The sequence below is a fragment of the Dipodomys spectabilis genome, unplaced genomic scaffold, assembly GCF_019054845.1.
Source record: "Dipodomys spectabilis isolate Male_0828 unplaced genomic scaffold, ASM1905484v1 ptg000480l, whole genome shotgun sequence".
Taxonomy (NCBI): domain Eukaryota; kingdom Metazoa; phylum Chordata; class Mammalia; order Rodentia; family Heteromyidae; genus Dipodomys; species Dipodomys spectabilis.
The window spans coordinates 3,002,366-3,028,610 of NW_024871157.1; the positions used below are offsets into that span (position 1 = coordinate 3,002,366).

At 44.7% G+C, this 26,245-nt stretch overlaps 1 protein-coding gene across 5 annotated transcripts in view; it reads right to left on the minus strand.

Moving 5' to 3' along the window:
• Positions 1-26,245, minus strand: part of Hectd4 (HECT domain E3 ubiquitin protein ligase 4) — a 127,162-nt gene that overhangs the window by 43,816 nt on the left and 57,101 nt on the right. For 3 of the 5 annotated variants that reach the window (XM_042668971.1, XM_042668969.1, XM_042668968.1), the window contains exons 18-35: positions 24,436-24,560; positions 21,866-22,019; positions 21,348-21,448; positions 18,083-18,281; positions 15,344-15,490; positions 13,703-13,807; positions 12,697-12,860; positions 11,923-12,156; positions 10,616-10,808; positions 9,824-9,928; positions 8,647-8,735; positions 8,154-8,329; positions 5,828-5,963; positions 5,569-5,710; positions 5,312-5,478; positions 4,174-4,320; positions 3,168-3,352; positions 795-948 (exon numbers count right to left, since the gene is read on the minus strand). In XM_042668971.1, the coding sequence (XP_042524905.1) occupies positions 795-948; positions 3,168-3,352; positions 4,174-4,320; positions 5,312-5,478; positions 5,569-5,710; positions 5,828-5,963; positions 8,154-8,329; positions 8,647-8,735; positions 9,824-9,928; positions 10,616-10,808; positions 11,923-12,156; positions 12,697-12,860; positions 13,703-13,807; positions 15,344-15,490; positions 18,083-18,281; positions 21,348-21,448; positions 21,866-22,019; positions 24,436-24,560 (2,723 nt within the window). The remainder of the gene's footprint in view (positions 1-794; positions 949-3,167; positions 3,353-4,173; positions 4,321-5,311; positions 5,479-5,568; positions 5,711-5,827; positions 5,964-8,153; positions 8,330-8,646; positions 8,736-9,823; positions 9,929-10,615; positions 10,809-11,922; positions 12,157-12,696; positions 12,861-13,702; positions 13,808-15,343; positions 15,491-18,082; positions 18,282-21,347; positions 21,449-21,865; positions 22,020-24,435; positions 24,561-26,245) is intronic. The other 2 variants (XM_042668972.1, XM_042668970.1) reach the window with 1 other exon arrangement.

A 26,245-nucleotide genomic window follows, 5' to 3' on the forward strand; every position in this document is an offset into this window, starting at 1 on the left:
TTTTTGTTCAAGGCCATTGTTCTACCACTTTGAGCCACAGCTCCACATCTGGTTTTCTGGTGGTTCACTGGAGAAGAGTCTCACAGACTTTCCTTCCTGGGTTGGCTTTGAACCACAATCCTTAGATCTCAGCCTCCTGAATAGCTAGGATTACAGGTATGAGTCCACAGTGTCCAGGCTGAGCAAAACATTTGATTAGCATTCACAACTAATCAGTGATACTCTGATTTTCTGATCTATGATATCTCACGTTGGCATGTTCAATTCAGTGTGAGGACTAGACTATACCACCTAAGCTGGGTGCTTTTTTAACAGTCATTTCTTCATAATGTATATCTCAAGGGCAAGGCTGTCACACAGCTTCAGGACTCGCCATGGCTGACTTGTCATCTCCCATGAAAATGTACTGAGCCCAGAGGGAGCTGGAGAACACACTAGAGTATGAGGACAAACCATTGGGTCTCAGGCCTAGACAGGGGTATTAGACCAACGTGGAACCACTCATGTTTAAGGTTAGAGAAGGAAAGCTCTTGGCGGTTCGTGTTGTTTTGCTGGGGGTGGGGTGGTGGAGTGCTAGCACGTCTGCTCTCAAGGCTGTTGCCAGCAAGGTCCCCTACAAAACCCTCCCATTTTAGCACTAATATTTCATACCTCCATTCTCTATTGCTTTTCTTAAAGAACAGGGGTGTCAAAAGGGCCTAAAATTTGGATGTTTAAAAAGACAGCTATCAGCAAAAGGTAGCGTTACCAAAGGGGAAAACAAGCTGCCCTCTAGGCTTTGTGGGCTTCCAAACCTTGAGAGGTCATTGAGGAGGCTCAGGGCATCCTGCAGAGCGTCGTTCCCAGCAGCTTGGTTGCCACAGCACTCGGTTGCTCGGGCAAGATGGTTGGTGAGGAGGCTAGACACCTGACGGGCCAGGCCCGAGTGCACAGCCTCGGTGGAGCCACCTTCAGTTAAAGGAAGAAAAGGAAGAGGACAGTAACTATCTATGGAGGCCATAGACAGACTTCTCCCTTTGGCCTTTCTGCATGACAGCCTCCCCAAGACACATCTTCTTCTTCTTTTTTTTTTGGTCAGTCATGGGGCCTGAACTCTGGGCCTGGGCGCTGTCCCTCAGCTCTTCAGCTCAAGGCTAGCGCTCTACCCCTTGAGCCACAGCGCCACTTCCGGCTTTTTCTGCTTATGTGGTGCTGAGGAATCGAACCCAGGGCCTCAGGCATGCAAGGCAAGCGCTCTACCACTGAGCCACCTTCCCAGCCCCTTCTCTTTTTTTCTATTGTTGCTGTTGTGCCAGTATTGGGGCTTGAATTCAGGGTCTTGCTTTCTTGCTTAGTTTTTCTGTTTATGGTTGGCACTCTACTACCTAAGCCATGCTTCCACCTCTGGCTTTTTCCATTTTACTAGAGATAAAAGTTTCTTTGATTTGTCTGCCTGGGCTGTGATCCTGAGATCTGTCTCTTTTTATTTATTTATTTTTATTTTTAATTTTTATTTTTTTGTTGGTTGTAGGGCTTGAACTCTGGGCCTGGGGGCTGTCCCTCTGCTCTTCAGCTCAAGGCCAATGCTCTACCACTGGAGCCACAACACCACTTCCAGTTTTCTGGTAGTTAATTGGAGATAAGAATCTCATGGAGCTGAGTGCTGGTGGCTCATGCCTATAATCTTAGCTACTCAGGAGGCTGAGATCTGAGGATCACGTTTCAAAGTCAGTCTGGGCAGGAAAGTCCGTGAGACTCTTATTTCCAATAAACCACTAGAAAACCTGAAGTGGCGCTGTGGCTCAAGCAGTAGAGCACTCGCCTTGAGCTGAAGAGCTGAGGGACAGCGCCCAAGCCCAGAGTTCAAGCCCCATGACCGACCAAAATAAAATCTCATGGACTTTCCTGACCCAGCTGGCTTTGAACTGCAATTCTCAAATCTCAGCCTCCTGAGTAGCTAGGATTACAGGTATGAGCCTCCAGCACTCAGCTTTATATATATATATATATATATATATATATATATATATATATATATTTTATTTTATTTTTTTTGCCAGTTCTGGTGCTTGAACTCTGGGTCTGGGCACTGTCCCTGAGCTTCTTATGCTCAAGGCTGGCATTCTACTTCTTGAGCCATAGTGCTACTTCTGGCTTTTTCTGTTTATGTGGTACTGAGGAATCAAACCCAGGGCTTTGTGCATGCTAGGCAAAAAAAATCTACCACTAAGCCACATTCCCAACCCCACAGATCTCAGCCTCTTGATTACTAGTGTGAGCCACCAGTACCCGGCTATGACCTTGTTTCAAAAACAAAATAAAAACAAAAGGGCTGAGGGCATAACTTAATGGTAGAACACTGCCTGTTACGCGAGAGGCCCTAGGTTTATTCCTAATCTAAGAGGAAGGGAAGCCGGGCACCAGTGGCCACACTTGTAATCCTAGCTACTCAGGAGGCTGAGATCTGAGGATTACTGTTCAAAGCCAGCCCAGGCAGGAAACTCCGTGAGACTATTATCTCCAATAAACCACTAGAAAACTGGAAGTGGTGCTGTGGCTCAAGCAGTAGAGCGAGAGCTAGTCTTGAGCTGAAGAGCTCAGAGAATGCACCCAGGCCCACAGTTCAAGCCCCACGACCGACAAAAAAAAACAAAAAAAAAGGGCTGGGAAGGTAGCTCAGTGGTAGAGCACTTGCCTTGCATGTCTGAGGCCCTGGGTTCGATTCCTCAGTACCACATAAGCAAAAAAAGAAAAAAGCCATAAGTGGCACTGTGGCTCAAGTGATAGAGCACTAGCCTTAAGCTGAAGAGCTGAGGGACAGCACCCAGGCTCAGAGTTCAGGCCCCACAACTGGACCCCCCCCCCCCAAAAAAAAAAAAGAGGAAGGGAAGAAAGAGGAAGAGAGGGAAGGGGAGCAAATATGCAACTGCACAATCCTTTCCTAAAAATATGTATGTGGAAACTGTTAGTTGAGCAAGAGATAAAGAAACTGCCTTCTCTGTTTTTTGAGACCCTGTCCTCCTCTAGGGAACTTGGACACAGTGCCACACTGATGTCAAGGCCCTCAGGACATGGTCCACTGGTGAAGCTTATCTGAATAAGTGTAGCAGAGCCTTCCCCTGTCCAGCACAAACAAGTCACAGCCAGTCATGCCAACAGAAGTGTTAGAAGGAGGAGGCCATCCTCACCTTCCTCTTTCTCCCACTCCACACAGCGGTTGGCAAGCACCTGGAAGGCAGCCCAGGCCATGGTGGCCACCTTCTGCTTCTTGGTCTGCTTCTCGCTGGAGCTGGACTCAGTCTGACTGCTCAGGCTGCACAGTCGGTCCATGAGCTGCACAAGGCCGCTGCGGACCAGGCACTTCTCTTCGCTCCTGGCAAAGGGCACAGCACAGATGAAAGAACTGGACAGTCCAGGGAAAACTGTCTATATGCAAAGAACACAAAACTTTGTTTCTTTTTCCTTCTTGTTTTACTTGGCAGGTGGTATGCCGAGCCACACCCCAACCCTTGTTTTGCTTTGGTTATTTCTGAGATAGTTTTGCTTTTTGTCCAGGACTTGCCTGAATTCCTCCTATTTTTGCTTCTGGTGATAGCTGAGATGACAGGCATCTACCACCATCCCCAGCTTCTTCCACTGAGGTGGAATCTCAAGGACTCTTTTTGCCCAGGCTGACTCAGAACCCTGATATTCTTGATCCCAGTCTCTTATGTGGCTAGGATGACAGGCACTCACCATCACGCTGTTATTGGCTGAGAAACTGTCTTGGGAATTTATTTCCCAGACTGACCTCAAACCTTAGTCGTCTCGATCTTAGTCTCCCAAGTAGCTAGGAATACAGATGTGAACTTCTGGCTTCTTATAATGACAATTTCCTTCATATACAAAAAAAGTCCCTCAACTTCTGTTCACATAATACAGCAAAAGTTTCCATAATAGAAAAATTATCATAAGAGTCATTAAAGATGGCACAAGTGCCTGACAACTCAAACTAGTAATTAAAATGACCATAGCCATGCAAAACTTTCCACCAAATATGTAAGTAATCTCCTAGGGGTTTTCTCTGAGGAGAAGGTTTCTTTGACCCTCCTCATCTTCACAGTGCGGTACAATCCATCATAAGTGAGTACTGGATAATAAAAGCATAATCAGCTGGAATGCAACTATACATGGGAAAGGCTGTTCTGTACTCACCTGGTATAAGGGATGGTACATAAGAGTCCAATGCTGTTGGCGCATGCGATAGGATAACGAGCACACAGAGACACAACCGAGGTCATGGTCTCACCAAAGGCTTCTTGGACCTGCTCCACCATCCCACCACAGGTGAGCTCTTCAATTCTATGAAACACAAATCAAAGCACATGCCTCCTGAACATGTCCATGACACAGATTGTGACTAGGGGAACAGAAGAGTTCCTTTGAGAAGCCCAGGGCCTCAGGAGGATCCCACACCAAAGGCACACCAGAACATACCATGCTCAGGGCCATAAAATACAGACCACACAAGACCATTGGGCAGGGTGTCTCTGTGTGCTTGGACACAGTGGTCCACATTCTAAAAGCAAGTCTGGGATATCCTAGCTTAGGGTAAGTTAAACAGGACTTTTTCTGTAGGACTTTTCAGAGCATGTTTGTTTTGTTTTTTTCAGAGTATGTTTGGCAAGGCTAATGGACACAGTGTTTTCTAAGGACAATGTTAGGCAAACTATTCATTTGAACATAGGTACAATATTCCTCACAGCACTCAATACTGTAATCACAGATGCATTAATGAGAAAACCAAGGCCCAAATAAATCAGCTAATGTACTTGTTAAGTTCATGCTCCAATTATTAGTGAAGTCCAAGAGCCCAGTTGATATGAGTAAGACTTTTACAAACACAACATAGGGCTGATTCTATAGTAATTAATATTAACTGAGAATAGAAACTCCAAGATTGCATGCATATATATATATATATATATATATATATATGTATTTTTTTTTTTTTTTGGTCATGGGTCTTGAACTCTGGGCCTGGGCGCTGTCCCTGAGCTCTTCAGCTCAAGCCAAGTGCTCTACCAGTTGAGCCATGGTGCCACTTCCGGTTTTCAGGTGATTAATTGGAGATAAGTCTCATGGACTCTTCTGTTTGAACTGTGATCCTCGGATCTCAGCCTCCTGAGTAGCTAGGATTATAGGCGCAAGCCACTGTCACCTGACCCAATATACTATTTTTATAATAGCAAAAGTAAGACTGAGGCAAGGTTAAAAAAAACCAGGGGATTGGTTAAGGAGTAAGACCCTTCTTGAGGCGTGTGTGGGTGAAGCAACAGCAGGAACAACTGACCTGGGTCCCCCCTGGAGGACCATTGTCACTGGCCCTACCAGGTGAGTCACTCCCCCGACCCGCACAGCCGCTGTCAGCAACTCCCGCATGTGCACCAGGGCCTGCTTGCGTGTGTTTCCCCGCCGCCACCTTGTCTGTGCAGCCAGAAGAAAGCTGCTGCTGGACACCTGAAACATAGGAGGAGGAAGCTCCTGATTCTGCAGACGGCCACAAGCCCCGCCACATCATTCCTCTGAGGGCTGCAAAACGTCACCTACTGCCTGGTCAGGGTTGGTGCCAATGAAAGCGAAGAGCTGCCCCAGCAGAACACTGTAGGTGGGCTTGTCCCTGCTGTCCTCAATAGCCAGTGACTGCAGGAGTGTGAAGGAACTGCTGCGGTGGCTGGCCCCATGGCGACGCCTACAGGGAAATGAAAGAAGCAGTAGACCAGCCAGACAAGAGCCACACTTGGGGAGTTGGTTCTGACAAGTACATTCTTCTACATGTGAGCTCTAACCTTGGCCACAGGCCATTTACCTCTGATTAGCTCTAGTGAATTCTAGATCTTCATTTCCAATCATTTCCAGGTCAGAAGGAGCCGACATGCTGCGAAGAAAAGCCGGCTGCCGGACAGCATGAGATATCACTTTAGTTTCAGAAGCTGATTTACAAGCTGGAAGAAAAACAAATATAAGCTAACATCTCCACCACTGCATTGTTTATTTTGTTCTTGTGTGCAGTGGTGGGGATCAAACCAGGGCTTGTACAGGTGAAGCCAGTGCCCCACCACTGAGCTCTACCCCAACCCTCTGCTTCCGAACTCACAGCAACAGCAAAACTTAAGAGAACTAACTACCAAACAGAATGGATCTTTGCTTTCTGTCAGGGTCAGCTAGCACAGCATACTGGTAAATTTCAGACCAAAATTTTAAACTCAAATATCAGGCTCAAATTAGTTTAGCTTGAAAAATTAATTTTCCTAATTGGTCTTCCAAAAGAAAGTTGAAAAATTATTTTCGTAAGTGTGCTCATTTCAATATAAACATTCTAAAAAGCAAGAGAGGACATAGAATAATTTCTGCAAGAACAAGTTTCTTAATTCACATAAATCCAGAGCCATTTTTGCCGGGATGGCCTTTGTCTCTCTTTGGCTCCCTCATGGCAATTTGGTTGATGGTTCTCCTGTAACCAGAGCTGGTAGAGCCAAGGATCCACCTTGAGCTGGAATGTGACTGGCCTTTCCTGTTAGACATTTATTTTTTTTATTTTTTATTTTTTGGGTCCAGTCGTGGAGCCTGAACTCTGGGCCTGGGCGCTGTCCCTCTGCTCTTTAGCTCAAGGCTAGTGTTCCACCACTTGAGCCACAGCACCACTTCCGGCTTTTTTCTTTTTTTGCTTATGTGGTGCTGAGGAATCGAACCCAGGGCCTCAGGCATGCAAGGCAAGCATTCTACCACTGAGCTACCTTCCCAGCCCTAGACAGTTATTAAGGGAAATCATTTTATAAAAGACTACTGAAATAGAAGCCAGGTACTAGTGGCTCACACTTATAATCCTATCTACTCAGGAGACTGAGATCTGATGATTAAGCCAGCTAAGCAGACAAATCTGACTCTTATTTCTAATTAACCACAAAGAACTGGAAGTACAAGTAGGTTCAAGTGGTAGAGCACCAGCCTTGAGTTAAAAGCCAAGCAAAAGCAAAAGGCCCTGAGTTCAAGCCCCAGTACTAGCAAAAACACAAACAAAACAGCAACAACAACAACAACAAAAACCAAACTCGTGGGCTATGCCCAGTATTGTGGATCTGTCTTAGGCAAGAAGACTCACTGATTTCCTTGAGAGACACAGTAAAAGGCTAACAATTAAAATATGACCAAGAGCCGGGCACTGGTGGCTTACGCCTGTAATCCTAGCTACTCAGGAGGCTGAGATCTGAGGATCGTGGTTCAAAGCCAGCCCAGGCAGGAGAGACTGTGAGACTCCGATCTCCAATAAACCACCAGAAAACCGGAAGTGGTGCTGTAGCTCAAGTGGTAGAGTGCTCGCCTTGAGCTGAAGAGCTGAGGGACAGCGCCCAGGCCCAGAGTTCAAGCCCCACGGCCGACAAAAAAAAAAAAAAAGAAATAACAATCTTCTCATAAAAATAAAATGACCAAGAAATTGGTCATATTTTATTGACAAAATTGACAAAAACTTAAGCAGAAAGTTCCATATAGCTTCTATAGAGGAAATGCAGGCTCAGCTCCTATCAAGAAGCAAGGATGATGCATTCCAAGACTTACACGTTGGCTGTTTATACTACTGTGAACTATTATGTTTTTGGAGAAACCATGAAGAACACAGGGGCAATACATGTCGTTGGGCCTCCAGAGGCAGGCAAGGAAGTGCCACTGAGGCTGGGTGACTCAGAAACCACCACAGGAATCCAAGTACTTTGTGACCAGAGAAAGCTAAAGATAAACAGAGAAATGTTCACAGGCCCTACCCCATGCTTTTTGGTAGTAGGGTTTTAACTCAGAGTCACATGCCAGCAAGGCAGGAATTCTATCACTTGAGCTACGTCCGCAGTCCATTTTGCTTTCTTATTTTTAGCATCAGATCTCTCCTGTATGCCAGCTAGGACTGTGATCTTCCTATTTATGCTTCCCAGGTAGCTAGGAGGACAGCCACTGGTTGAGATGGGATCTCACTAACTTTTACACCAGATGGCCTCAACTCTGATTGATTCCCTCTTGAGTAACTGTAATTACAGGTATGAACTACTGAAACTGGCCCAGGAGCAAAGTCTTTTAAAAGTAAATAATGTCTGTTCGATGAGGAGAATCAGCCCAGAAGCCCACGAAGCCTCTGGGGGCAGTACCTGGTGTCTCTGTGGGGGTCCCCGAGAAGCTCCTGGCGAGGCCTGTCTGGGCCGCAATAGTGACATGCAGCAGCAACTCAGCTCGGTTCATCAGACTCCTCACCAGGGCCTTTGTTTTGGCCAGTGGGTGTGAGGGCTTCTGAGTAAGAGAATTCACTTCTTGTAGGAACTTCTCCCTATAAAGAAACACTGAGGTATATTTACTTGTTCTTAGACTTGCCAAAACAAATTTTTTTAAAAAATGACACAGGACAGAGGGACAGAGGACAGAGGAAAACTAAGGCAGAGTATCCTAATAAACTTGGTTTACTGAGGGGAGTAGAACTATAACCTCTGGCTGGTTTTAGCTCTTTTTCTGTTTCAAATGCCTACGAAACCTTTTGAAGATTTGAGTCAAAGCTTCCAATTTACTACATGAGTTTCAACTCATGTATCTCATGACAGCACATTAAAAAGGACTTAAAGAGCTTTAATAGTTAGTAGCATCACTAACCTGAGTGATAGGACCATGTTTTCAAGATCATTTCCATCAAAGGAGACTTCCTTCATTGAACACAAAAGTTCTAGTTCTTTCATTTTGTTCTGAAGAAGGAAAAATCAAGAAAAGATGGTATGCAGAATCTATGAAAATCAAGCTTCACTAAATAGTTATTAAAATGAACAGAAAATGTAAAGGAATAAGCATTACCTTTGGGCCACTTACAGTTACACTAAAAGTACTTTGCAAGTTATGATTTGTGTATGTGTGGGGAGGGGGTAAACACTGCGTCTTAATGGAGATGGAACCCAGGGCCTTGGGAATGCAAGGTAGGCAGGCATCTACCACGGAGCTACATCTCCAGCCCAGTCTACTTTTTCACTGTGTAGCTAGGGCTGGACTCAAACTCCAGTTCTCCTGCCCCACCTCCCTGGACCTCTCTCCCAGGAGCTGCAATTACAATGCTAATTTCCACATGTCCCTGTTGCTGGCCTTTCCTCAGTTTACATTCTGTAGACAGAATTCCAACACACTGTTCCATTCTCACAGATCACCAGACAGCCTCTTATAATCCCACTTCATCACATGGACTAACATTTGGCTATTTTCCTTCTCATCTTTTCTTCTCCCACGTTGTTAGATGTTTTGATGATTAAAAACTGCATGGTCGGGTCTGGGAAGGTGGCTCAGTGGTAGAGCGCTTGCCTTGCATGCCTGAGGTCCTGGGTTCGATTCCTCAGCACCACATAAGCAAAAAGAAAAAAGCCAGAAGTGGCGCTGTGGTTCAAGTGGTAGAGGACTAGCCTTGAGCTGAAGAGCTGAGGGACAGCGCCCAGGCCCAGAGTTCAGGACCCACGACCAGACCCAAAAAAAAACTGCATGGTCTACTTTCTTGTGCTATCTGTGGGATTTATAGTTCTATCTAATTTTTGCCTTTTTAACACTTGATAGCAAAACTTGATATAAAATATTGATAAATTCTTTAGGCTTTATTAACTTTACTCAGTTAAGAATATCTATTTGTATAGACATGTTGATGTAATCTGTTTTCATTTAATCCCTTTAAAAACAGGCGTGTTATTAAGAAGAGACATTACCTTATCTCTGCACATGTGTGTAGCACACACATACACACAATGCCTTTGCTCTATAAATGGCACTGTCCCTTTGGGGAGCCCTGGACATGGCTCACCTCATTAAAATGGTAATCATAAAAGAAAGGCATGTTGTTCTCCAGTCTCCCTTGAATGGCATCTTCAACCTCACTTTGCCACTTCTGTTCCAGTTCTGCAACACTCTAAGAGAAAAAACAAACAAACAAACCAGTCTCTAAACAGATGCAAAATGAAAACAAGAGCAATCAATAAATTCATATATATAGATATGTATATATCTATATATAGATATAGATACATATATCTATATAGAGATATATATATGGGTTTTTGTGCCAGTCCTGGGGACTTGAACTCAGGGCCTGGACACTATCCCTGAGCTTCTTTTTTTTGTTCAAGGCTAGCACTCTACCACTTGAGCCACAGTGCCACTTCTGGCTTTTTCTGTTTATGAAATACTGAGGAATTGAACCCAGGGACTCATGCATGCTAGGCATGCTCTACCACTAAGCCACATTCCCGGCCTCATATATTTTCTTGTCACAGTAATTAAAAAAAGACTTAGATAATGGTTTGAACTTACTGTTGGTTTGGAGGAACTGGGGATTGCATCCAAGACCTCACATTTGCTAGGTAAGTGCTCTACCACTTGAGCTTTACCCCCAGCCAGCTCTTTTGTTTTGATTTTGTTTGTGAGATAGGGTCTCATTACCTCTGCATTGCTGACCACAAACTCAAGTCCTCCTGCCTCAGATTGCCAAGTTGCTGTGATTATAGAGCCGGCTACGTTTTAAACTTCTCCAACTTGCCAGAGAGAAATGATCTCCAACAGTTATAAGACATGTAGAAAAGTCTTAGCTTTCACTCACTTGCAGCTGTCTCTCCATGGCATTAAGCTTCTTAAAGGTCTCTCCCATGATTTTACACAATAAATCATATTCCTCTGCATGTTCTTCTTGATATTGGAAATTGATTAGAGACTGCAGTGCATCAACCAAGTTCAAGTGCTTAATAACACATGATACCACCATCTCCTCCATCACATCCGGCTGAATCACTTCTCTGTATGACAGTGGAAATCTGTTAGGTCTAAGCCAAGCTCTCAATTTATCAACACTGAGCTGGGTAAGCTGAAGACTGCAGTCTTTGACTTAAATGTCTCACTGAGCCACCATACCTCCTCTATTACACTACTGTAAGGGTGTGAACAGTGTAGGTATTGTAGGTGGCAAATCATTCACTGGTAGATTTTTTTTTTTTTTTTGGTGCCAGTCCTGGGGCTTGAACTCAAGGCCTTAGTATTATCCCTGAGCATTTTTGCTCTAGTCTAGCACTCTACACCACTGCAGCCACAGCTCCACTTCCTGCTGTTTTGGTAATTAATTAGAGATAAGCATCTCACAGTTTTCCTGCCTGGCTGGCTTTGAATAGTACCCTTCAGATCTCAGCCGCCTGAATAGCTAGCTAGAATTACAGGTATGAGCCACTGGTACCTTACAGAACTTTTAAGGGTTAAAAGAATGAAAATCAAAACTAAATATACTTCCTCTAGCATTTGTATGTTGAATTAGAACAGTGTGCTGGCACCATTTATATACTAATTTTTTGTAGTATTCAGGTGTGTGGAATTTAGTACATATGTGTTCTAGGATGAAAATAATGGCTTCTTTGGTATTTGTTTCACTTTAAGTTTCATCTGTTCCTTAAGTTTTGTGTTTTGGAATGACCAATCTTGCCTTTCAAGGCAGCGCAGAGGCCTACAAAAGAGACTTTAAACAGGAACAGCACTAACACATTTGTGACTGCAAGGGTGCATATTCACTATTTCTCTAGAAGTCAAAGATAAAGTCATATCCAGACTCTGAGCAGGCCCCACCCCCAGAGTTCTGATTCAACAGGTATGCAACAGGTCACTGGCTAACAATGATCCAGGTGCTCCCACCACAGCCAATGGGAACAGCGCAGCACAGGATGAGCACTTTTAACTGGGCACCAGCTGAGGGGTAGCTTGCGTTCCCACTTCCTGTTCATTAATATTTGTGAGGACGTGCGCTCTACCACAGAGCTCCAATAAACATACAATTCAAGGTTCACTTACAGGACTATGAAAAGAAACACCCCCTTCACTGTCTAAACATCCCTCCCCGCCAATTGGAAAAAGTAAAATGTGACATACTTTATACTTGGTCTGAACTGAGGTCTAGCACGCCCAGAAATTTCCCTGAGCTTTATCATGACTCCGGGAGGCAGCCTGATCCGGGGCAGGTCGAGGTAGCCTCCGGCAGGGGGCACGAGGACATCCGAGGGGTAAGTGAACTCTCTGTCTTCCTCTATGGTGAGAGGCAGTGGAGATGGGCTTGGAGTGAGGGCAGGGGAGATGACGCCATTAGCTTCCACTTGCCATTGGCACCTGGCAGAGAGAAAAGAGCTCTTCAGTCTCAGATCAGGCCTCCTGGGAAACTGATGTTTAGAGACACATCACACATATATATTAAGTATTTTTTCATCAAATCTTCAAAGACAAAAAGAGAAGTGAGACTCGAACAAGAGCACACCTTGGGAATCTACCTCCTCCCAACTTTTTATTATGAAAACATACAGAGAAATGAAAAGAATATCACATGCCACTGCCTGGCTCTACAGTCAATATATGGTCATGTCTAGCTATCATTTTGGGGACCCTTCAATGGTGCGACACTCGGGTTGGAGAAAAGCTTATGCAGTTCAAATATGTAAATTTAATTTAGCACAGCGAAGGCCAGAAAGCACTATGGCATAACTTTCATGTTCTTTTTCAGGCATAATGACACCCATGACAGGGTCAGGCAGCAGGCACAATTCACTAGGAAACATAATAGAAGTAGTTTCCCTGTCATTATGTGGTTCCCATTAGAGGAGTTTTCTTTTTCCTCTGTGGGCAAGAGTGGCTCAATTTGAACCCTTGTGTTACCTTTGCAAAAGTTTGGACCGCAATAGCTCCTGGCAGGCTTCTTCTTCTTTGGTAATTTCTGGTCCATTGTACAGGATTCTTAACATGGAACAAGCTAACACAGACAGACCTAAAGCCAGGTCTACCAGGAAGGGCAAGCCTCCTGAGACGTCCTCCGAGGACTCCTACAATGCAGACAGGGGCAAACCACACACGTCAGTGGACACCGGACTGCACTGTCCCCAGCCGGGCCTCACCAGGCGTCTCATGCCAGGGCTCAGGGACACAGGCAGAGAGTGCTCAACACCATGAGGAGATGGTGGCCCTGGGATGGCTACTGAGTGAGCCCTCACCACAGCTCTGTTCAGACCCGGCATAGAAATAGCACGAACCACAGCAAGAAGCCAGCTTCTCTGTGGACTTCCTTTGCACTGTCCTATGCAGGTACAGATCACTGTTCCGTTTGTTGCTTCTACCCTGTGCTCAAACCATGATGTTGAAATTTGTTTAGGAAATACCTGAGTGCCTCCTATGTAGCAGCCAGTTCTAGGGAGATGGAGATATGTGAGAAGGCAAAACAAATGCCCTGTTCTCATGGAGCTTAGACGCTAGCAGACAGGCCCACTATGGAAGAGCTTGGTTAAGCTTATGCAATCGCTAAGTCTAAAATGCATTTTTAAAATCCAGAAACTAGAACATTGCTCAAGTAGAGTTCCTACTGTTAAGATCCAGATTCCAAGTGTTAGATTATGTCTAGAGTGTTTGAGCAGAAGACGCTGGGGATGAGTTCCTCCCCAGGCAGGCCTTGAAGAGGAGCCCTGTCCATGGATTATTTTTGTGCCACTGAACTGACTTTAGGTCACGGCTGTCTCACTCCATCAAACAACACTAACTCGTAGTCACTTCCTACTGGCAGATGGAAGAGACGGATGACAGAGTGGCTCATATTCTGCCCTGTTTCCAAGGCAAATATGATGTATGTCGCCAAGGCACACAGGAGATAGCACACTTTGTTAGATTCAAGTACCTGAGCGCGGACTGTGCAAGCAAAGCCCCACATAGCTTTGTCAGGAGTGTTGTGTTCACGGCCACTTCTCATTTCAAAGGAGAAGGTGACTGTATCGCCTTCCACCTTAAGATTGAAGGGGGGAGAATGCACTTTAAAATCAAGACACAAAATGTTTCAAGAGAACATTGTATTTCAGAGATTTACTTCCTTTTCTTTTTTTGAGACAGGGTCCTTCTGTGTAAGTCGCCCCAGTAGTTACCATTCATTATAAGCAGGCACTGAGGCTGCCTCAGAAATGAGATTTACTTTCTACAGGACCATAGTAATACCTGACTCCTTTGTGTGTGTGTGTGTGTGTGCACGCGCACGCACGCGTGCACACGCCTACACATACATGTTGTGGTTTAAACTGAGGAGTTTCTGTCTGCTAAGCAGGTAGTCTACCACCTAAGCCATGCCCCTTGCCCTTTCGACTTTAGTTATTTGGGGGATAGGGTCCTATGTTTATGCCTGGGTCAGCCTGAACTACAATCCTCCTATTTATGCTTCCCACACTGCTGGGAGGACAGGTGTATGACACCACACCCAACAACTAGTTGAGATTGCTAACTTGCTGCTTTGCCCCAGCTAAACTTGAAGTTTGATCCTACCCATTTCCTCCAGAGTAGTTGGGGTTACTGGCCTGAGCCACTGCACCCAGCACCTCTCACTTGTTTTTGCATTCAAATTTCATCCCTTCTCATTTAGACACCAATCTTTCAGGTGTCTCTCCTGACCAGATAGCTTTTGGATTGAGGCATCTGTGAAATGGGCCATGACTGGATCAGAATGAAGATCAACCAAATAAACTCCTCATTCTATTCCTTTTTCACTCCCTTTGCTTCTTCCCTCACTGTATCACTAAGGCGGGCAAGTGGCCAGTCCTTCGGAAAAACGTGATGCTGGAGGGCATGCTCCACACTGCAGAACCAGGTCCATGGGTAAGAACACAAGGCAGCCAGAGGACAATCAGCATGTGCTGCCCAGATTTAGATATCGCCAGATCACACCCTGGACAGAATTAAAGATGCCACATCCTATACACAATAAACAGAAAGTCTGTTTCCCTCTGTCCTCAGGAAACAGACTTTGAGTACACTGTGGGGTTAAGGGGTTTTTGAGCTCATGTCACATTCTAGATACCAAGAAGTAGCTGAAGAGCCTATATATAAATCATGGCCTTAATCCCATCAGTTTGAGCAGGGATTATAGCTACCTCCAATGGCCCAAATTCACTTGAATAATTAACTTACCTAACTCAATATTTGTAAGTTGCAACAGTGCTGTGTGGTTCTAGGCTAGTGGTCTGTCATGAAGGAGTCTGGAGAAGTAACTGGAAGAACTAGTAGCCCTTTCCATGGAGGGGAAGGCAGAGCCATGGCACACTCTGCAAGAAGGGGCCAGTGCAGGGGACCCAGCTCTGAAATGCACAGGGGTCTGGCTTCCTACACATGGGGGGAGTCATCTTGAATGGAAGAAGTTCAAAGGTCTGGCAAAATTGCCCTTTTCTATCAAGGCTGATGTGGCCAGTGCTTCCTGGCATTATGGTTAGTGCCCAGGCCACGATGAACCTAAATTCACCTTTGCTTTCTAGAAGGCAATTGTGACTGGATACCATACCTTCACCAAGTCCTTCGGCCAACCAGTTCCTAAGACACTACGGCTGCCATATCCCAGAGTATTGCCTCCATATTCAGCAACCTTCCTACTGTTTGTGTTAGGCCCCGCGTATATCACCAACTTCAAAACAGAAAATAGACTGTTAGACTGTAAAAGAAAAACAAAAACAACATCTACCAATAAAAAGGCTGCAAAAATATTTGTTTAAAAACACATTTATAACCAGGCATTGGTATTATTACAACATAACTAATATGTCTTAACTAATTCTAGTTCAGAGGCCATCAGCCATTGGCATTAACGGGACAGCCACAGACAAATAACAATGATAAAAATTAAAAGCTATATTTTTATATTATCAAGTATTGTTGGCAGTAAAATTTAATTCAGTTATGCATATACATTTTTCATATAGCTATTTTAATCCTAATTAATTACATATGATTCACTAGTAACAGAATTTGACCCCAAATTTAATAAAATGTGCACATACAGATAGGCAGATGGTTAATATCCAACACAACAAAATAGAAGCACCAAAAAAAAACCCCTCCAATGAAGAAATAAGGATTTTAAAAAATGCAACAAATTGAAAACAAGCCATATATTCTTATAATATGCCTAATGGTGTAAGAACGTGACACAAACATAGGCTAGAAAGGGGTCTGTTTCTTCCTGGGTCCATTTTCACATGTCAGTGCTTTCTTCCATAAAGAAATCACCTGGCTTTCTAAATGGAGGTGGAACACTGACAGCTTACTTCGCATTCAGAGTTCCAGAGAAAAACTAACGTCTGATGACTCTGCACTGCATTTGCATCTCTAGGCTTGGATGCTTATCAGGATGATTTCTTATCCTTTCTGGACCTTAGGCTGACACCAGCAAGGGAGCACTGGAAAGTAAATGTACTTCCAATATGTCTGGAGCCTTTGTGCCTTATAATGTACATCAATGTCCATCATGGTATAACTTAGAGCACATAAGAAGATGTAAATTATTCTTTTTATAGGAGAAATCAAATGATACAAAGTGGAGTAGGCACCTTCCATTGTCATATTAAACAGTCACTTCACCTGAACCTAGGAAATGGTGTAGCTAAGTAAATGCCAGGAGCCATGGAGCAGGCTAGGCTGATGCCATTGGATATAATTTTTTTTAATATATAAATATATTTATGTAATACATAAAATATATTTATATAACAGTACATAAATATATTTATAAAGTATATTATATGACATACACATTTACATAATATATAAATATACATACATATATATATATATATATTTTTTTTTTTTTTTTTTTTTTTGGGTCCGGTCGGGGGGCCTGAACTCTGGGCCTGGGCGCTGTCCCTAAGCTCTTCAGCTCAAGGCTAGCGCTCTACCTCTTGAGCCACAGCTCCACTTCCGGCTTTTTTCTTTTTGCTTATGTGGTGCTGAGGAATTGAACCCAGGGCCTCAAGCATGCAAGGCAAGCGCTCTACCACTGAGCCACCTTCCCAGCCCTATATATATATTTTTTAAGGCCTACCAAAGACCATCTTTTTTATTTCTTGCTTCTAGCTAAGAAGAGTCCTGGGGACAAGCCTAAAACCTCTCCAGGCATCTGGGACTCCTGACCCTCCTAAAAGATAGTGGGGAGAGGTTCTGCAAATTCCAGTCATGTGTTATACCATCTCATGGCAGACATAGTTAAGAAGTTCTTTTCTTTTTTGCTGGTGCCAGGGTTTGACACAATCAATCAGGCTTGCTGGCTTGCTTGACTGGCTAGCACTCAACCACTTGAGTTGTACCTTCAGCCCTGCTTAATTTAGCTGGTTACTTTGGAGATGGACTCTCTTGAACTTTTCTGTTGAAGCTGGCCTTGAACATTAATCCTCTGAATCTCAAGTCTCCTGAGTAGCTAGGATTATAGGTGTGAACTGCCAGTGTCTGGCTTAGAAGTACTTCATTTTTAACCTAAAAGCCACTCCTGGAGAGTGGGAGTTAGGGCCATCTGCCCAGCTTACAGGTACAGAGGTAGCATGTGACTCAGAGCTTTTTGTAGTAGTGTCCTCAGCTAATCCTTCAGCCTTTGTCATGTTGTATATCCCACTTTCATTGCCTTTCCTCAGGTCCATATGCTCGTCTATGATACACAATTAACAGCAGGAAACAAGACTTCAGCCCTCAGATACTTCTTTTTTCTTGAGAACTGTTGAAGTACTAATTGGAAACCACTCTTTCTGAAAATCTACCTAGCAATGGTAAAGAACAAGAATGAATGTATGTGAGTGTGTGTGTGTGTGTGTGCGCGCGTGCGTGCGCACGCGCACATGCTCCAGATTCTAGCAAATTCTGGAAGCCCACCTTCACCCCAAGATATATGAGCAGTTCCCGGAATTGGGCCTTCCTAGATGAATGGCTATCACATTATCTACCAGCGTCCCAAGAGGGAAGGCAGGAAGTCAGCAGAATAGAAGGCAATTGTCCCTTGACTCAGAACTGAGCTGTTGAAAGCTTGTCACAAAGGTATGCTCTTTCAACATGTCATCGGAACATTGCTCTGAGACTGCAGAGGTGGTGCTCCTTAACTCCCTCAAGCACGACCCTTCAAGGCACTATGTGAGGAAAGTCCTCCTCAGAGCTATCTGCAGACAGAAATAAGTCAGGACTGGTGGCCAGCAGCAAAGAAAAATAAGAAGCACTAAGAAGGGAATTCACTAGAGCGGTAGCAATATAATCTACTCTTGCTTACTTTGTCATAGTCATACTGTGAAGAGCACCTGCTGTCAAATCTCAGGTACAGGCAGCGAGCTCCAGGAATATGGACGGTCTCTTTAAACTTATAGTTGTCTCTGACGGGGTGAACTGTTTCCACGGTCTTCCCAGCAGCCCATGGGGCAGGAATCTTTAACCCAGTGAGGAAGCCTGGCTCTTCCTTCTCCTCCAGCACTCTACAAGCGGAGGAGGAACAGTGGAATGGCTCAGCAGCAAGTAAAAGCAAATGGTGCAAAATAGCACGTTCCATTTTCCATGGAGCACCCAGGAATACTGTTTTCATTAGTTCTTAGGTACTACATTACTTACATGGTAATATATAACCTTAGCATACATAAACATATGTTTGGATTTCCCCCTTTTTTTCCTATGGAGAAGTCTGCTTGATTTACAGGAGACCTCACTAACTTTCGTGTAAGGTTACTGGGGGGGTGGGGTGGGGAGAGACTGTAAAGAATCTAAGATTGGCATCTTTCCAAACCCTGTAGGCTTACTTCCCTGTGAAATTCCCTTTGGTGGGTGTTCATGCACCAGATGCCCAAAATTCCCCAATTCTACGTCACTCATTCCTGCTGGGATTTCTACTAGCAGAACGTGCCTCAGAATGCAGAATGCAAACTCCTAAAACCCGAGCCGTGGCTTTGACCTCCTGTTTTCTTTCAACTCCAGTGGTTGCAGAGCTGCACCGACTAACAATGCAGCTGCTACATTGGATTTCAAAGAAATAAAATGTGAAGCCCGTCTCTCAGTTACAGGGGCTTTGGATGGCACAGATACAAGTTTTCCTCAGTGCAACGACTCGCTGCATACATAGCTAAACCTGGAAAATCCCTTCTGACCAATCTTGAATGAAACAGATAAATAACACACTGCAAACATTTACAACATGCAACCTGGCAAGTTTTGATATTTGCATAGAGCCACAAATTTCCTTCTTTCCCTCTGCCACCTGCCCTTGTTCCCTGGGGCAATCACTGGATAGCAGCCTGCATTTTCTAGAGGTTGATATAAAGGGATCTGCGGTGTGTGACTGGCTTCTTTCTCCCAGTGCAAGTACTCTGAGTCCACCCAATGTGCTGTTCGCCCACGGCCTGTGTTTTGCTGCTGGGGAGAAGCCTCTTCTGGGACAGCCCACAGTTTTCCATTCCCCCTGCTAAGGGACACTGGGTTCTTTTCAGTTGTGAGTTTTGTTCACTAAAGCCATTATAAACCTTCAGGTCTGAAATATACAAACTAACAAAAAACTATAGCTAGGTCATATGGTAGGCGTATAAGTAACTTTTTGGGGGGTCCAGTCATGGGGCCTGAACTCTGGGCCTGGGCGCTGTCCCTCAGCTCTTCAGCTCAAGGCTAGCGCTCTACCACTTGAGCCACAGCGCCACTTCTGGCTTTTTTTTTCTTTTTGCTTATGTGGTGCTGAGGAATCAAACCCAGGGCCTCATGCATGCAAGGCAAGCGCTCTACCACTGAGCCACCTTCCCAGCCCCGTATGAGTAACTTTTAAAGAAAAGAAGGCAGCCAAGTATGGTAGGTTGTGCCTAGTGATGTGGGAAGCTAATAGGAGTTTCAGTGGAACCCATCAAATTGGAGCCGACCTGGGAAACACAGGAAGACCTTGCTCCTTACAACAAAACAGGACAAAACAACAAAATCTCCTGAAATTGGTTTGGAAAGGGAGGGTAGGGAGGGTGAAGGAGAGTGACAGAGGAGTAAGTCTGATCAAGGTACATTGTATACACATGTGGACATGGGAAAATGAACTCCTCCTTTTTTTTGTCGGTCGTGGGGCTTGAACTCTTGGCCTGAGCGCTGTCCCTGCGCTCTTCAGCTCAAGGCGAGTGCTCTACCACTTGAGCTACAACACCATTTCCCGTTTTCTGGTGGTTTATTGGAGATAAGAGTTTCATGGAGGGCTGGGAAGGTGGCTCAGTGGTAGAGCACTTGCCTTGCACGCTCAAGGCCCTGGGTTCGATTCCTCAGCACCACATAAGCAAAAAGAAAAAAGCCGGAAGTGGTGCTGTGGCTCAAGTGGTAGAGCGCTAGCCTTGAGCTGAAGAGCTGAGGGACAGCACCCAGGCCCAGAGTTCAGGCCCCACTACCGGACCCAAAAAAAAAAAAAAAAGTTTCATGGACTTTCCTGCCTGTGCTGGCTTTGAACTGCGATCCTCAGCTCTCAACCTCCTGAGTAGCTAGGATTATAGGTGTGAGCCACCAGCGCCCGGCTTTATTTTTTTTGGGGGGGGGGGGTTGTTTGTTTGTTTGTTTGTTTTGCTGGTTGTAGGGCTTGAACTCTAGGCCTGGGCACTGTCCCTGAGCTCTTCAGCTCAAGGCTAGCACTCTACCACTTGAGCCATAGTGCCTTTCCGGCCTTTCCTGGTTATGTGGTGCCGAGGAATCGAACCCAGGGCCTTATGCATGCGAGGCAAGCACTCTACCACTGGGCCACCTTCCCAGCCCCCCCCCCTTTTTTTTGTCGGTTTTGGGGCTTGAACTCTGGGCGTGGGCACTGTCTTTGCGTTCTTCAGCTCAAGGCTAGCGCTCTACCACTTGAGCCACAGCACCATTTCCGTTTTTTTTTCTAGTGGTTTATTGGAATAAGAGTCTCATGGACTTTCCTGCCCAGGCTGGCTTTAAACCGTGATTCTCAGATCTCACCCTCCTGTGTAGTTAGGATTACAGGTGTGAGCCACCAGCACCCAGCTGAACTCCTCTTGTATAACTAATCAATGCTAATAAAAAAAAAATGTGGAGCCAGGCACCGGTGGCTCACACATATATCTTAGCTACTCAGGAGGCTAAGATCTGACAATCACAGTTGAAAGCCAGCCCAAGCAGGAGATTCCTGAAACTCTTATTAACAATAAACCACCAGAAAACCAGAAGTGGTACTGTGGCTCAAGTGGTAGAGTGCTAGCCTTGAGCTGAAAAGCTGAGGGACAGCACTCAGGCTCAGAGTTCAAGCCCCACCACTGACCAAAAAAAAAAAAATGTGAAGGGAAAAATACCCTGTCAAACTATTTGCTTAAGCCCTAATATTTTATTATATTCCTACCATTAGTATATGAGAGTTTCAAGTCAATTTCAAACTAATCATTTGATTCACAGGACAATTTATTCTAACCTGATCCTACCATACATTTATAAAATAGTTGTAGTTATCTGTAAAATTTTATGCCAGTTTGATCATCCTTGCTGAAAATCAGCATTGTAAAAGGACAGAAGACGGAAAGGACCAGCATTACCTCTCGTCTGGGAACAGCCTACACTTCTGGTCTGAAGAGCCACATGGCGAACAGCCCACCTCAGCAAAAACCGGACACTGTGTTTTAAGCAGCAGAGCCGTCTGAAACACAAAACCATATGTGTGTCTTAAAGTGCTTACTGTAGGTAACCTGGATGCACAAGAGACCAACTTACAATTCTCATTACAGTCATCGTTTACAATCCCAGTATGCTCTTTGTCAGTAAGAAATGCTTTGCTACTAAGGTCACCCAAGGTCATCTGCCTTAATCTGAGAGGGACCACATTCATCTTACTACTTTCAACTGCCCAGGTTTCAGTGGCTTTACATATTAATTTACACTTTTATAGCTGACTAGATCACCACTTGCTGAAAGACTAGCCAGTAATTTGCTCCCACAAACAAACAACACCTGTTCCCTGAACCGTCCAGTCTGTTTGGGGGACATAGCCCCCTTTTCTTGGTTTCTGAAAGGCACAGGCAGACCCGAGAGCGGGTCAGAGGCCCGCAGTTCCCACCTGACTGGTGTAGAGCACCAGCTGTACAAGCTGAGGCATCAGGGCATCTGCCATGGTCAGGGTCTGCAGATTGGGGTGCATCAGGGAGGTCAGCAACACTGGGAGGAGGTGACCGAGCATCGTGGCCTTGGTGACTTGTTCCAAGCCTTTCAACCTACAAGTTCAAGAAAGTGCATATCCTAAGCAGTGTCCTGACATAAAGAGAGGAAATCAACATTGTCTATGCTGACAAATATAGTGAAATACTTGTAGCTGTAGCCACCCTCCCACAATTTCCCACCTCTTACCACTGAGGAAGGGAGACAGAGCTATTCATGGATTACCCCTCCAACCTGGGCAGGGCCAAAACACACTTTACAAATGCATCCTGAAAAGCAAAGCTGTCCCCAGGTTCTTCTTGTCCCTACAGATGTCTTTCTGAGTCTTGCCCATAGTTGTGAAATTCTCTCCTGCCTGTAGCAATGGAGGCTCCTGTAGGCCACAGAAGTAGGCACCATCGGGTTTTCCCACTTGTTTTTATTGTGGCAAAATTTATCCTCTTCACCATTTTTTCCCCAGCCTGGGGCCTGAACTCAGGGCCTGTGCACTGTCCTTGAGCATCTCTATGCTGAAGGCTAGCGCTCTACCACTTGAGCCACAGTGCCACTTCCGGCCTTTTCTGTTTATATGGTACCAAGGAATTGAACCCAGGGCTTCATGTGTGCTAGGTAAGCACTCTACCACTAAGCCACATTCCCAGCCTCCATTTTTTTTTTTCCTTTTTGTTGGTCACGGGGCCCGTGAACTCTGGGCCTGCACACTATCCCTGAGCTCTTCAGCTCAAGGCTAGTGCTCTACCACTTTGAGTCACAGCACCACTTCTGGTTTTCAGGTGGTTAACTGGAGATAAGTCTCACAGACTTTCTTTTTTTTTCTTTTTTTTTGTCAGTCGTGGGGCTTGAACTCTGGGCTTGGGCGCTGTCCCTGTGCTCTTCAGCTCAAGGGGAGCGTTCTACCGCTTGTGCCACAGCACCACTTCCGGTTTTCTAGCGGTTTATTGGAGATAAGTCTCACGAACTTTCCTGCCCGGGCTGGCTTTGACCCGCGATCCTCAGATCTCAGCTTCCTGAGTAGCTAGGATTACAGGCGTAAGCCACTGGCGCCTGGCTTCTCACGGACTTTCTTGCCTGAGCTGGCTTTGAACTGCAATCCTCCTGGGTAGCTAGGATTAGAGGCATGAGCCACCAGCGCCCGGCCCAACCATTTTTAAAGTACACATTTTAGATATGCAAACCACCAACATCTATCTCTGTAATGCTTCATCTTGTAAAACTTAAACTCTACCCTAGCAAGTACTATTCCACTTTCAATCTCTGCAATTCTGACTACCTTAAGGAGACAGATTTTTGTCTTTAATATTCACTAAAAGAATTAAAGTATAAAATCTCCTAGGGCACTGAGGACACTGGTGCCAACAGAAACAGATGGCAGTCTCAGCCTGCCCCTTTACACTCCACTCCTTCTACAAACCACGGGTGGATGCTACATGTCCTAAGCAGCCCTGGCACAAAGCGAGTCTGGGTTATACACTTCTCAGCCCTGCCCCCAGTAGCCCCCTGCCAGTGGGGGAGAATCAAGGAAATGGGGGCATACAAGGCCTATTGTCTGCATGAAAATTATGCTGCACTATTGTTTTTCCTCCATATCTCTTAACCAGATTATCACATAATGGCACACAATGCAGCTGTAAACACCAGCCAGGGCAGTCATTGCAATGGAAGGCCGAGAAGGACTGGGTGACTGTGAAGGAGTTGCCACCCTCTACAAAGGCCAGGCCTGGATCTGGAGAAGGGCAATTACAGTAAAATCTTGAGGTGCCATGTCAATGCTGACCTCTGTGTAGCAGCTGAGTATCACTTCTTCCTCTTTAAAGTGAATGTGGAGCTAAGCTAGACAGTGAAGAGAAAGGCCAATTTGAGAATGATGACAGAAGTCCCAAATGTGTTGTGTGCAGTAGCTCACATAGTGATCCTAGATACCCAGGAGGCTGACACCAGAAAGATTGTGGTTTGACATAAACTATGCCCAAAAATTTCTAAGACCCTATATTAATCAATAAACTGGATATGGTGGTGCATGGCAGCCACTCCTCGCTATGCAGGAAGCATGGATGTGGTCCATACCCACCCAGGCCAAAAAAGAAAAAGGAGAGAGAAAGAGATGAGAGATCCTATCTGGAAACAACTATAGCGAAAAGACCTGGGGGCATGACCCAAGTGGAAGAGACTCTGTATAGGAAGCATAAGACCCAAGTTTAAACTGACAAAAATAAAATGACCCCAATGTCAGAGTTGAGGCTGTCACCAGAACCCTTCAATCCCTAGGTCATGGCTACTGGCTCAATCTCACCTCAAAGCACAGTAAGGAGGAGTTTGATTGCTCGTGGCTTTGAAACATGGCTAGTCTAGCCTATTCTCACAGAAATGTCTCTCTATAGCAAAAGACTGTTTTATGATCTGCCCAGAAAGATCTCACTTTCACAGCAATTCTCCTGATGAAGGGTGCAGGCCCCATCCTGCCTGCCTCCTCACCTCTGCTCACGGTCGGGCAGGTCACTGTGGATGAGGGCAGTGGTGACCTGCTGTAGCATCTCCAGAACCTCGTCACAGCCCGTCAAGATCTGGGTGGCAAGAGCCAAAATACTGACCTTTAGCTCCTAGGTGGAAAAGACAGCATATTATTTTTAAGTTTTATGATGACCAAACACAGCGACAACATAACATGATGTATTTGATGATGCATTCTCAAATGAAATGAGGTGGCCAGAGTGAACCCAAAGCAGAGAGCCCCTCTGGGACGGCAGGCAACAATCTGATTTGGGAGGGGTGGGTAAGGCCAGAAATACGTAGTATTTCACTGGGAGCGAATGCATGCCTAGAAGGAAAGGCCTCGCTCCCATCCCATCCAGCACAGGAGAGCTCCTGGTGGCCAGCCCAGAAACTGTCCAGGTGGAAGATTGCCTTGGGTAGATGAGGACAGCTAAAGAGAAAAACAGAACAGTAAAGCATGTATAGGCGGTGAATAAAATGAGACAAAACCACAACATTCTGAAACAGTACGAGTGACCTTCTCTTCATGTCTCCAAACTCATTACACTGAAAATCAGCAAGTTTAATAATTCAAAGTAGGCAGTCCTAGGCCATTAAAAATTAAAAATGACTGTTGGGGGGTTCATAGAATACACATACTAAATGTGTTAAGAAACACTAGTTAATATCATATAAGTAATTATTTTATGATTATTTTTTAATTTAAAAAAAAACACATTAACTCTCTGGGTGATTGCTATGTGTCTTAAATTTTTCCCTGGAAAACCTATACAACCAAGTTTTATTCTGCCTTTGTGAAGAGTCTTCATATTTCTCTCCACGATTTAATTAAGAATTTGAAAAGTTTAATCTTTCACATAGAATAAAAACTCTGGTGTATATTTCTTGGTAATTTCCACGGTTCTTTTTTGTATTATTAAATAAGTTTATTATTAAAGGAATTCTGAACTGACAGACTAGCTGGACCATGACTGTCACACTAATGACAATGATATCAGTGAGAGAGAGAGAAAATGTTCTTCTTTGATTAATTTTCAGTGTGTTCAAGTCAACATTTTCAGGAAGAAAAAGTTCTGATTACTTTCTCTAGTTTTCCCACAAAGATGAAATGCTGAAGAACAATGCAAACAACTGCCTTGAGCACTGCTACAGAAATCTTTAAACTTTCTAACTGGTCAGGCGAGAATGAAGGACTGAGCTCACACTGAAGCTAGTTTAAAAGACAGAAAATGAAATGAACTATTGATTTAGAAATTAAACTATTCAATACAAAGAGAGAAAATTATCTTTTTTTTTTTTTTTTTATTTTGGTCAGTAGTGGGGCTTGAACTCTGTGCCTGTGCGCTGTCCCTCAGCTCTTCAGCTCAAGGTTAGTGCTCTACTACTTGAGCCACAGTGCCACTTCCAGTATTCTGGTGGTTAATTGGAGATAAGAGTCTCATGGACTTTCCTGCCTGAGCTGGCTTTGAACCGCAATCCTCAGATCTCAGCCTCCTGAGTAGCTAGAATTATAGGCATAAGCCACCGGCGCCCAGCAGATTATCACTTTTAAATGGTTATTTGGGTCAGAAAATATAGTAAACCATCAAATGTCAAAACTATTTAAAATGCTATGTTCCTCTGTGTGTGTGTAAAACTTCCAGGTATGATGAGGTCACTGGTGAGTGTGTATTTCATGGTTCTCAAAGGAAGATGACAATAAGCAAAGGCGCAGAGACTGACAGGAGCACGTGAATGCCATATCATGAGTCACAAGTATGGCAACCACTGTAATGACATTAAAATCTATGAG